At 42.6% G+C, this 12,303-nt stretch overlaps 1 protein-coding gene across 1 annotated transcript in view; it reads left to right on the forward strand.

Annotated features, from left to right (window-relative positions):
- sema3c (sema domain, immunoglobulin domain (Ig), short basic domain, secreted, (semaphorin) 3C) overlaps positions 1-12,303 on the forward strand; it is a 61,124-nt gene that overhangs the window by 34,321 nt on the left and 14,500 nt on the right. Inside the window, exons 6-12 of the mRNA XM_084050465.1 lie at positions 499-589; positions 2,740-2,859; positions 3,495-3,637; positions 4,820-4,934; positions 6,755-6,824; positions 10,813-10,957; positions 11,432-11,654. Coding sequence (XP_083906591.1) covers positions 499-589; positions 2,740-2,859; positions 3,495-3,637; positions 4,820-4,934; positions 6,755-6,824; positions 10,813-10,957; positions 11,432-11,654 — 907 coding nt within the window. The remainder of the gene's footprint in view (positions 1-498; positions 590-2,739; positions 2,860-3,494; positions 3,638-4,819; positions 4,935-6,754; positions 6,825-10,812; positions 10,958-11,431; positions 11,655-12,303) is intronic.

Below are 12,303 nucleotides of genomic sequence, written 5' to 3' on the forward strand. Positions count from 1 at the left end.
GGAAGAAGAAATGTTCCCTGGCCACAATGTCACTTGCACTTTGGGGGGGGGGGGGGGGGGGGGGGGCTGGGTTGCATCATCGTCTGTTGGATTGAAATTCAGATGAAACCAGAGGCTTCCAACACAGTATACAACAGTCACCAAGGATACAGCAGAACCTGGCCGCCCGGGGTGGGGATTGCAGTGGGATTAGAGAGAAGATGAGACCTGAGATGGAACAACAGCGATCCAACACGTTAGCAGGGGAAACCCCCCTTCCCCCCTCCTATAGACGGAATGTTGTTTTTAATGTCCCGTGTAGGCAGTTAAGGTCCATTGCCCAGGACTGCCTCTCTGTACTTCTTCATACCAAAAAGGAAGGGAAACTTAGAGCAGGGCTACCTTGTGGAACATTTGGTATGCTCATATTTGTCATGTTTATTGCATTAGATATTCCCCAAAATAAAGTTTGTCTCTCCCTGTCTCTCGCTTCCTCCCTCCCTCCCTCCTCCCCGGCAGGAGCAAGTGTTCCACATCGACTCCAGAGCCGAATCTGGAAAAGGACGCTGCTCCTTCAATCCCCAAGTTGACACAGTCTCCGTCATGCTCAGTAAGTGCTTCCTCCCTCTATAAACACACACACACACACACACACACACACACACACACACACACACACACACACACACACACACACACACACACACACACACACACACACACACACACACACACACACACATACATGCAAATGCATACTGTGTATATGTCTGCTGTCCGGCAGAAACCACTCCAAAATGTTCATTTTTCAGGAAATGAAAAAAAGTGGAGTTAGGAGGTTTTGTTCATCATTGATAAGAACACTGTTACAAGTAAAAATCCGGAATTCAAAAATGACTTGAGTAAAACTACAAAAGTTTTGGTATCAAAATGTACTTAAAGTCCCAAAAGTAAAAGTGCTAAAATGTTTGAAAATAGCAGATCTACAGAGGTTGGAGGTCAAAAGGGGGTGGAGCCTGGAGTCAGCAAAACCAGCTAACTCCGGTGGAGTTAGCTGGTTTTAGCAGAAAGTTTGAGGATCCAATGGAGTTAGCTGGTTTTGTCAGAGGCGCTTTTTAATACTTTGGTTCAATAATTTTTTTTTTACCAACACACAGACGTAAAGGGTGTTCAATGGCCCTGCAAAAAAAAAATCTGTCAAAATGGAGTTAGCTGGTTTCTGCCGGACAGCAACGATACAGAGACACAGCGCCACCTCCTTATCTTTGACCCCCCGGGTCAGGCTACACACTCTCCCTGTTTGTCCTTTGATCTGCGGCCGGTCACCAGGGTGTCGGGTGGCTGTTGACGCCGCCCGAGGCGTCGCGTCGCACGCACACATCTCGCCTTTCTGACATCCGAGCACCGTTATGTCAGTGGGCCAGCAGCGGACGGCCAATCAGCCGGCTCGGGGATGAAAAGTTACTAGGGCGCGTGACACCGCAGTGGTGGGAAAACGTACCCTAACGTTTTACTGAAGTACAAGTATCGATACTGCAATGTAGAAGTACTCTGTTTGAAGGGAAAGTCCGGAATTCAAAATTTACTTGGAGTAAAAGTAGGAAAGTATTGGTATCAAAATGTACTTAAAGTACTAAAAGTAAAAGTACTAAAATGTTTGAAAATAGCTGATCTACAAGCTCACAACGCGTCGCGATGCGACGCGTTGTGAGCTTGTAGATCTGCTATTTTCAAATAGCCTAGGTGTAAAATAGGGCTAAAGTGGTTAATGTATGTTTCATAATATCATAAATGATATCTTAAAAGTAACTAGTAACCAAAGTATTATATTTGCCTCTGAGATGTAGTGGAGTAGAAGTAAAAGTATAGACAATTGGAAATACTCCAGTAAAGTAAAAGTGCCTAATTTTACTTAAGTACAGTACTTGAGTAAATGCACTTAGTTACTTTACACCACTGACTCGGGCGCGTGTGGGACGGGGGGGGGGAGGGGGTTGGGGGGGGTCCTGTGCCTCTTGCCTGCCAAATAGAGCTCGGGTCAATGTCAGTGCTGTGGAAGTGACGATGATGCAGCGCTCCCCAAGCCTCTCTCTCTCTCTCTCTCTGACTCAGACAGAGGACAATCCCAGCCAGTGTCTGGCTCTGATAAAAAAAAAAGGCTCCATTTGCATTGTATCGCCCCTCATCCTCCCCTGTGACCCCTCCGAGAGGCTGTCTGGGTGCTGTCGACACGCTCCCCTTAGAGCAGGCTGGCTTGGACGCCGGCCACATATACCCCCCTTCCCTCCCCCCGCCCCCCAATACCCCTACATTCCCCGCATCTTCCGAAACACATGGCCCCGGTGCTAATGATATGATGGAGGGACCTAGTAATGGAATGATGATAAAAGGCATGGCGTGCGGCGGTGCCGAGTGCAAAGTCGGTTATTAGCAGTCAAAACAACGGGGGCGGGCGGTAAATCCGCCGTTAACGCTGTCAGAATTCGCTCTTGCCGTTTCCCTTTGTTTAAATAGTCTCAGGCGTATTAATCAATGGGAAATCAGGCTGCTGCATTTAAAATATACACTTCTGTTATATATGGTGACATATGTTAAACAGAGGGAAATGGCAGAGTACGTAATTGGCTGTTAAGCGAAATAGATAGGTTTTTTTGTCACAGCCTTTATGATGGCAAGATTATTTCTTGTGTGTGTGTGTGTGTGTGTGTGTGTGTGTGTGTGTGCGTGCTTGCGTGCGCGTGTGTGTGTGTGTCTGTCCAGACCAGGAGCTGTTCTCGGGGATGTACATTGACTTCATGGGGACAGATGCTGCCATCTTCAGGAGCCTGACGAAGAGGAACGCAGTGCGGACAGACCAGCACAACTCCAAGTGGCTGAGTGGTGAGTAATGCATTCATATGGCCCTGATCAAGGACATTTGTTCAAATAGATATGTATTACTGAACTGAACACTGGGAGACATTACCCAATTGAATGCACGTAGAATAGTGTAGCTTACAATCAGTTTTGTGCGCTTATTGTAAACGTCTTTGGTTGCTTGTTTTTCCTGTAAAGTCACTGGTAGTTGCGGTTTGCGTTTTTTTGGGGCTTGTTTCTAAAGTGTAGTTGCTTATTTGGTCTTTCTTCCTAATGTTGTTTGAACCAGTTGTTCTCAAACATTTTCATGTCAAGGACCCCCGAATTAATATGTATTTGTCCACGGACCCCCCAACTAAATGTATTTTGTTGGTAAAATGTAAAACAAATCATGAACAAAAATCCCTTTTTTCACGATTTGTTTGGCGCGCGTTAGAAGCTTGTAGATCGTCTGTTTTCAAATATCCGATGCTCATGTGGCCAAGTTGTTCCTTTTGGGCTTGTTTTCATAGACCTACTGCAGTTGCTTATTCCTCTCGCAAAATTTGGCAACACTGCTTATAATAATAATAACTTTATTTATATAGCGCCTTTCAAAAACAAGTTACAAAGTGCTTTACAATAACAACAGTTCAACAGTACGATGTGCTTTCTTGTAGAGCCAATCTTCATTGATGCCCAGCTGATACCAGATGGAACGGACCCTAATGATACCAAACTGTATTTCTTCTTCCGTGAGAGGCTCACAGATAACAGTGGAAACACTAAAAATATCCACACCATGGTGGCCAGAGTGTGTCCAGTAAGTGTCTATGATTGATAGATATACACATATATTTTTGGATATGATATACAGTATATTGTATGATATGATAAATATCATATGATAAAGAATATGATATATATGCAGTGGTGGAAAAAGTACTCAACTGTTTTACTTAAGTAAAAGTATCAATACTGCAGTGTAGAAGTACTCCATTACAAGTAAAAGTCCAGAATTAAAAATTCACTTGAGTAAAAGCCTAAAGTATTGGCATCAAAATGTACTTAAAGTACCAAAAGTAAAAGTACTAAATATTTGAAAATAGCCGATCTACAAGCTCACAACGCGTCGCGATGCGACGCGTTGTGAGCTTGTAGATCTGCTATTTTCAAATAGCCTCGGTATAAAATAGGTATAAAATAAAGTGGTTAATGTATGTTTCATTATGTCATAGTGTATCTGAAAAGTAACTAGTAACTAAAGTTTTCAAGTAATTGTAGTGGAGTAAAAGTACAATATTTGCCTCTGAGATGTAGTGGAGTAGAAGTAAAAGTATTGGAAATTGGAAATACTCAAGTAAAGTACAAATACCTCAAAATTGTACTTAAGTACAGTACTTAAGTAAATGTACTTAGTTACTTTCCACCACTGTATATATGTAGTGATTTTTATGAGATATATTTTATGATTTTATGATGATATACTGAAAGATTATTGATATTATGTTATGATACATAAAACGATATATCATTAGTGGAATGTGTATTGTTATAATAGTATTTAATGGAAAAGCAGTATTTAATAGCTTTTTTAACCCATTAAACCGGGAAAGCATCTGTGTCAGTGTTAGCGTTGGCTATTCAAAAATAGAAGATATACAAGTTGGCTATTCAAAAATAGAAGATATACAAGCTCACAGCGCGTCTCTTCGTGCCGCGCTGGGAGCTTGTACATCTGCTATTTTTAAAACATTTTGAAAAATCTTGAAAGTGTTTGAAAAGTGTTGAATCATTTTGAATAATTTTAGTACTACTGATTTAGAATATATCTGTAGAATCGGCCTCAGGTCTTAATGGGTTAAGATATTAACCTTCAAAACATGCAATATTAGTTTTCCTCTATAGGTCAGAGCGAGTGACTATATATGATAGAAACGTGTGGTGCTTGATGCATGCCTGAGGCAACATGATAACGGCAGGCATTTTGTCCGTTGCTCTGCAGAACGACATCGGGGGTCAGCGGAGCCTGGTGAACAAGTGGACCACCTTCCTAAAGGCTAGGATGGTGTGTTCTGTCCTGGAAGAGGACGGCACCGAGACCCACTTTGATGAGCTGGGTGAGTGGTAAAGAGGGCAACATGTACTGTACTCTCTAGTACACAGTTTCCCATACAGTGGACAGGACCAATGTTTGGGTCCCGGGCCAATTTTTTCCGGGTTTCGAATAAATATCCTCTTAAAAAAAAACACATTTCAAAAGATTAAAAAAAGTTTAATCAGAAAAATCACAACTTTTCATCAATTGAAAACAACTAGTCCATACCCGGTCGACGCATCCGCAGGGGGATATGCGCACATGATCTGGCAACCCGGGAGGCAGTTCGTCCCACAGTTCCGTGCACATGGTAATGGGCAATGGCTGTGTGTAAATTCAATTGCTCCAGCCACTGAGGAGAAACGGGCAGAACAGTTTTTGGCCTCACCATGCACTACAGACAGAGGTTTCTCAAAAGTATTTAATAAATAAAAGCACATAATTCCCATGAGTATATATATATATATAGATCTACAAGCTCGCAACGGGGAGCCTGACGTGTTGTGAGCTTGTCGATTTGCTGTTTTCACTAGTTTGGGTCCCGGGCCAACGTCTAATCTCTCCTTTGGTTCTCGAGCTATAAACTTCATGGGAACCACTGCTCTAGTACAGCACGTGTTCCCTAGAACACGTCACTTGTTATGAGTGAATTTCAAGGCCCTCAAAAACCATGTAAGCTGTTCAAAACATGCTCTGTTCTGTCAGAGTCCATGGACTGGAAACAAAAGAAACTAGGAATCATTTTTATTCCGGTCCTGGCAGCTTAATTGCTTTTTGAACATCTTGGGTTTTCATCCAACGGTAGTGATCAGTTCCTCCTCGAAAGGTTACCCTGTTTCATTTGGAACGAGACCGTCTTTCACTGACATTTTTCATAACACTTTCTGTGTTATTGCTGGTCAGTTTCTATTGGTTTATGCATGGATTTTCCCAGGGATTTTCTTAACCCATTAAGCCCGGGAACGCCTCCGTGTAACCACTTTAACCATTATTTTATACTTTGGCTATTCAAAAATAGCAGATCTACAAGATCATAGCTCTATGAGTTTGTAGATCTGCTTTCTTTTTTGTGCAAATATTTGAATATAGATATATTTTTTAAGCGAACATCAGTAACTCAAATCTTTGCTTCTGGTGGTCCCTGGAACAACATATTTTGAGATGGGGTCCGCGGCCAAATACATGTCATTTTGGGGGTCCTTGACATGAAAAAAGAACCACTGATATTATGGCGACATACGTTTATTTTTTAAAAACTGTTAGGGTTTAGAAGACATGTGTAGAATCCCCCAGAAGCAAAGATTTGAGTTACAAATGTTCGCTTTAAAAAAATATATATATATTGAAAGATTTGCAAAAATGCGCTCATAGCGCGAGTGCCGCGCTATGAGCTTGCATATCTGCTATTTTTGAATAGCCCAAAGAAACCTAAAAAATGGCACAGATTCTTTCCCGGTCTGAAAGGGTTAACCTCTGTCTTGTTGAACGAAAACCATCATCGAACAGCTTTTTATTCACTGTTTTCCATTCTGCTCACCAGACTGGGCCTGTCAACAAGGACATTTATTAATTCCTACATCCATCACTTCCTCGCCTGTTGTCTCCACTCCAGGCGCTTAATGAATAGTCATTCATTAAAACAAGAGCATGGCGCGTGTGTGTGTGTGTGTGTGTGTGTGTGTGTGTGTGTGTGTGTGTGTGTGTGTGTGTGTGTGTGTGTGTGTGTGTGTGTGTGTGTGTGTGTGTGTGTGTGTGTGTGTGTGTGTGTGTGTGTGTATGCGAGTGTGCGTGCGAGTGTGTGTGTGTGTATTCATTAAAGTGTGCATATATTTTCCCATCCAGAGAGTGTGTTTTTGCTGGAAACCGATCAGCCCAAGGGCCTGTTGGTGTATGGCGTCTTCACATCCACAAGGTAAGACCCCATGATGCCGAGGGGCAAACCGCAACATTCCTGTATAGCCTCTGGTGTTCGTGCACATTTTTAAGTGTTATATATCAGCGGCAGTATGTGGATGTGCCAGGCACTAAGGCTATGTTCAGACTGACAGACGAAGGCCTATCCAGATTAGAATCATACTGGTTTTATTAAGTCTGATTGATTGATGTACTTCATTTAGTAAGACATGAGAAAAACAGTACATGGAAGTACAGGTTCACAATACAAGGTCTACTAAACTGGAAGACTCATAAAGCACTAAGCTTGTTTAAAATCCCCATGCACACAAATCATGATGACATATAAGAGACAGACAGATATACACACTACTATACAGAATGTATACAATCAGCTTACACGTTACTGGTATGAAAAATAAGAAATATGTACAAGAGAAAAAACAGCACAAAAAAAAAGAGAGATAAGCCTAATGGATTTTTGCACATAAGATTTGAACCCCATACCTAGGTCTGTGTCTCTTTACATTTCTTTGGCTTTTCAAAAATAGCAGATATACAAGCTCATAGCGCGGCACCGAGTGCCGCGCTATGAGCTTGTAGATCTGCTATTTTTTGAAAAATCTTGAAAAAATAAAATGTTTGGATTTTTTTCAAAAAAACTGTTAGGATTTAGAAAACATTTTTAAGAATCGCCTCAGGTCTTAATGGGTTAAATAATAATAAAAAAGAAACGGTTTTGGACATGCAAGGTTTCCATCCGACAGTGACAATGTTCAGGCGACAATGACATACAGTCAATTACAGCATCTCCACCATATGGCCTTCATGTTGATGCTCCATCCTTGTCAGTGTTGCATTGCTGAATTGGAACGTGGTTGCACTCTTATTTTAATGACGTGACGCGCACGTCGCTTAACACCTACACTACAGGTCACACAATGGACAATTGATATGCATCTAGGCTCATTCCTATGTTAATTCACCTGGTGTGAGTCGGGAGCCTTTGTTAACTTTGTAGAGGCGTTCATTTAAAGCAGTTTTAAATCTATGCGTGTGCCTGCGCGTGCTCCTGGTCAAATAGGATGATCCTTATTAATAACAGGTGTACTTAATGTATCATATTATGCATAATGGCATACATTTGAGTCCATTTACTGTGGCGTCAACGAAAATAATTCCTCTCCGTCCTGGCACCCTTTTAATGAGTTTCTCACAGCAAAGTTATGTATCCCACTTATTTAGATTCTATTATTTTCTGTAGATTTCTAAGATTTATTTTCTTGGGCGAGCAAAGGCACCTCATTTGCTCGCCCAAGAAAATAAATAGCACCCACAGAAACATTATGCACACACACGGATTTCACTGCACCGTGACTAATGAGCTTCCTTACCTCCTGGTGATTATTTCTGCTGTATTATGACAGGAAAGTGAGTGTAGAGAGAGGGAAGAACGTCCCCAAGCTGAAATCAACCCGGGTACAATTTGATTTCCACCATACTCTCTACTGCCGTGGTTCAAATTTTATACTAAATCTAAGAAATTCCATAAATACAAAAATTGCGACGCATTGTGAGCTTGTAGATCGCCTATTTTCACTAGTTTGGGTCCTGGTGGACACACCAAATTTCTCTTTTGGCTCTCGAGCTAGCTCGAGTGTGATGTCTTAACCCATTAAGACCGGGAACGCATCTGTGTAACCACTTAAACCATTATTTTATACTTTGGCTATTCAAAAATAGCAGATCTACAAGTTCATAGCGATTTTTTTTTACCCAAATCTTTGCTTCTGGGGGTCCCTGGAACAAAATATTTTGAAATGGGGGTCCGCGGCCAAATACATATCATTTTGGGTGGCCCATGGACTATGAAAAGGTTTGAGAACCATTGATATTATAGCAACATAAGTTTTTTCAAAAACTTTTTTTTTTGTAGAATCAAATTGCAAAAATAGCAGATCTACAAGCTCCATAGCGCTGCACTCGCGCCGCGCTATGAGCTTGTAGATCTGCTATTTTGGAATAGCCAAAGAACTCTAAAATGCCAGAGATGCGTTCCCGGATTGCAATGGGTTAAAGCTGGCGGCACTCATCAAAAAGTACAATACTAGGTCTATTTCATCTCCTGGTGTGCTGCTTGCATATTATGTCAACCTCCATCAACCAGATGAAGGAACTCGATACCAAATGGATTCAGATCTGCACACTAACGCCGGTTATCACGGGCCTTTATAGGCTTGAATGGCAGGCTTCTAGGAACGGTCATTTGATCCATCTGCTCTGAAACATAATTGGTTTCGTCTGGGTTAACCCCTTAAGACCTGGAACGCATCTGTTTCACTTTTAGATTTGAGCTAAAAAAAAGCATTATCTTACACTTTGGCTATTCAAAAATAGCAGATATACAAGCTCATAGCGCGGCACCGAGTGCCGCGCTATGAGCTTGTAGATCTGCTATTTTTGAAAATGCGTGCAAATTAATATATTTGTATTCTTTTAAAGCGAACATTTTTAACTCAAATCTTTGCTTCTGGGGGTCCCTGGAACAACATATTTTGAGATGGGGGGTCCGTGGGCCAAATACATATCATTTTGGGGGTCCTTGACATGAAAAAGTTTGAGCACAACTGAAAACTGTTAGGATTTAGAAGACATTTGTATAATCGGCCTCAGGTCTTAATGGGTTAACCCAGGGTGACGCAGCCACAGGCCCCCCTGATCCAACGGTTACCCAAGGATCACATCAAGGCTACAGTAGTCTAGCCCGGCTCTCTAAGAACAGCCAAACCAAACAGTCGGGTCTTTGAGGTCCCGATGCACTCCTATCCTATGTTATTCCTATCTCTCCACACTGTTTTATTCCTCCAGCTCTGATTTTTTTGGGTGACCTGTACCCCCGGCAACAAAGCCTCTGTTATGTGCTAACGTGGCGCGGTTTTAAATGACCGAGCCAAACCACATTGGATTCCACCCTGGGAACCCCCCCTGGCCGAAGTGTCCCCTCTAGAGCGTGGCAGCGGGGTCCGCCCAGATTGTATGGCTCGGGACGTATCCGCAGCAAACAGCGGGGTCCGGGAAGAACTATGCTGTTTTGAGCTGGGTGGGGTCCGGGATGATGTGTATGCTGGGTTCTCTCCTGTGTGTATCATGGTATGTGTGTGTGTGTGTGTGTGTGTCAGAGGCGAAACGTCATGAGGGCCAATTTTGGGGCCATGGCCCGGTCAGTAAAAACCCTGCCTGCCCCGTCTGCTCAAACTGCATGCAGGACAAGATTCGCCAGGGGGAAAAAAACAAAAAGCCCCTCACCCTCTTCTGTTGTAGCCAACCACAGCAAGATGCCTTTGTTTTCAAATGGCCCTCATTTGCAATCGGCCGAATTATAAAAGAGGACCATTTGAAAACGGGTTTGGCCGCCGACAGGCACGCAGAATGCATGGATGCATATTTATAGCAGAAAGAGCTTCACATTTAACTATAGCCGTACTACTCATTCATTTCTGAACCGATTCTTAGAATTTAAAATTCTCTATTAGCTCTGAAGGGTCTACTCTTCTTTCATGTGTATCAGTCATGATTGTTTTTCGCCATCAAACAATATCAAGCAAAAAGGACACATCGGCCGTCCTTCTCTCCCTCGTGCAGAGATGCGCACCTCTCTCCATTCAGAAATGGAATAGAAGAAGAACCGTCGTCCCAAAACACCCTCGCCCCGGGTCTAATCGGTCTGTGAAAAAAAATGGGGCAGTGTGTTTTGGGACGAGCGTTCTGTTTTCCATAGTGGAATGGCTCGGAATGGGGTGGGATACAGATTCTGGCCCGGTCAACAGTAGAATCCATGCTACGCCAGTGGTGTGTGTGTGTGGGTGTCCACATTATGAGGACAACACCGGGTAGTAGCAGTACGTTAGGAGGCCACCAGTTAGTTAGCTGCTCCCTCTTATTCTCAACATGTCCCCATAAGTACGGAAACCTGACCTTTTGTGTGTGTGTGTGTGTCATGTCCTCAGCTCCGTCTTTAAAGGATCAGCAGTGTGTGTGTACAACATGGCTGAGATCCTGACCGTCTTTAACGGGCCCTTCGCTCACAGAGAGGGGCCCAACTTCCAGTGGGCAGCCTTCCAGGGCCGAATACCCTATCCCAGGCCCGGAACGGTGAGTTCACTTCAGGGTCATGCACGTAATGACATTATAGCACTTACATCCTATACTTCATTTACTGTCCCCCGGGGATCTATACTAGGCCCCCTCCTTTTTTCCCCCCTTTACCAAATCTCTCTCTCCATTTTATAACTTCTTTTAAAGAAGTAAAACCGGTGCATTTCCGTTTCCGTTTTCCGGCCTTATAAAAGACTTTCGGGGGTGAAATTCATGGAATGGGTCTTGTGAAACATTTGCCACTCACAAAAGATGTAAAATGTAACTTTAGTTTTTTTGAAAAAGTTACCTAGTATTACTTTAAGTGTGTATTGGTTTTATAAATGTGTATAACCAATGAAAAGAGCTTGTGATTTAATAATAACTACATTGGATCCATTGGAAGGTTTCTGCCCGACAGCAACGGTATGATTGTTTAATCCTATATCTTAACCCTATATCAGGATAAAGTCTGTGACTGTCTTTTCCCAGTGTCCCGGTGGAGCTTTCACCCCAGACATCCACACGACCAAGGAGTTCCCGGACGACGTGGTGACATTCGTGAGGAACCACCCGGTGATGTTCAACCCCATCTACCCCATGGGCAGGAGACCACTGGTGGTCCGCACCAACGCCGACTACAAATACACCACCGTGGCCGTGGACCAGGTCATGGCCGCGGACGGCAACTACCAAGTCCTCTTCCTCGGCACAGGTATGGATGGACCTCCCCCCAAACACACACACACACACACACACACACACACACACACACACACACACACACACACACACACACACACACACACACACACACACAGTGGTGGAAAGTAACTAAGTACATTTACTCAAGTACTGTACTTAAGTACAATTTTGAGGTATTTGTACTTTACTTGAGTATTTCCAATTTCCAATACTTTTACTTCTACTCCACTACGTCTCAGAGGCAAATATTGTACTTTTACTCCACTACAATTATTTGCAAACTTTAGTTACTAGTTACTTTTCAGATATAAATTATCATATAATGAAACCTACATTAACCACTTTAACCCTATTTTATACCTAGGCTATTTGAAAATATTTAGTATTTTTACTTTTGGTACTTTAAGTACATTTTGATGCCAATACTTTAGTACTTTTACTCAAGTAAATTTTGAATTCTGGACTTTTACTTGTAACAGAATATTTTTATATTGCAGTATTGGTACTTTTATTAAGTAAAGAATTTGAGTACTTTTTCCACCACTGCGCGCACACACACACACACACACACACACACACACACACACACACACACACACACACACACACACACAATCGGGCCCAATGTCTCTTATTTCTCAATTCTACTATACTTGTGG

The sequence above is a fragment of the Gymnoscopelus microlampas genome (genome assembly GCF_963454915.1).
Source record: "Gymnoscopelus microlampas genome assembly, chromosome: 23".
Lineage (NCBI taxonomy): Eukaryota > Metazoa > Chordata > Actinopteri > Myctophiformes > Myctophidae > Gymnoscopelus > Gymnoscopelus microlampas.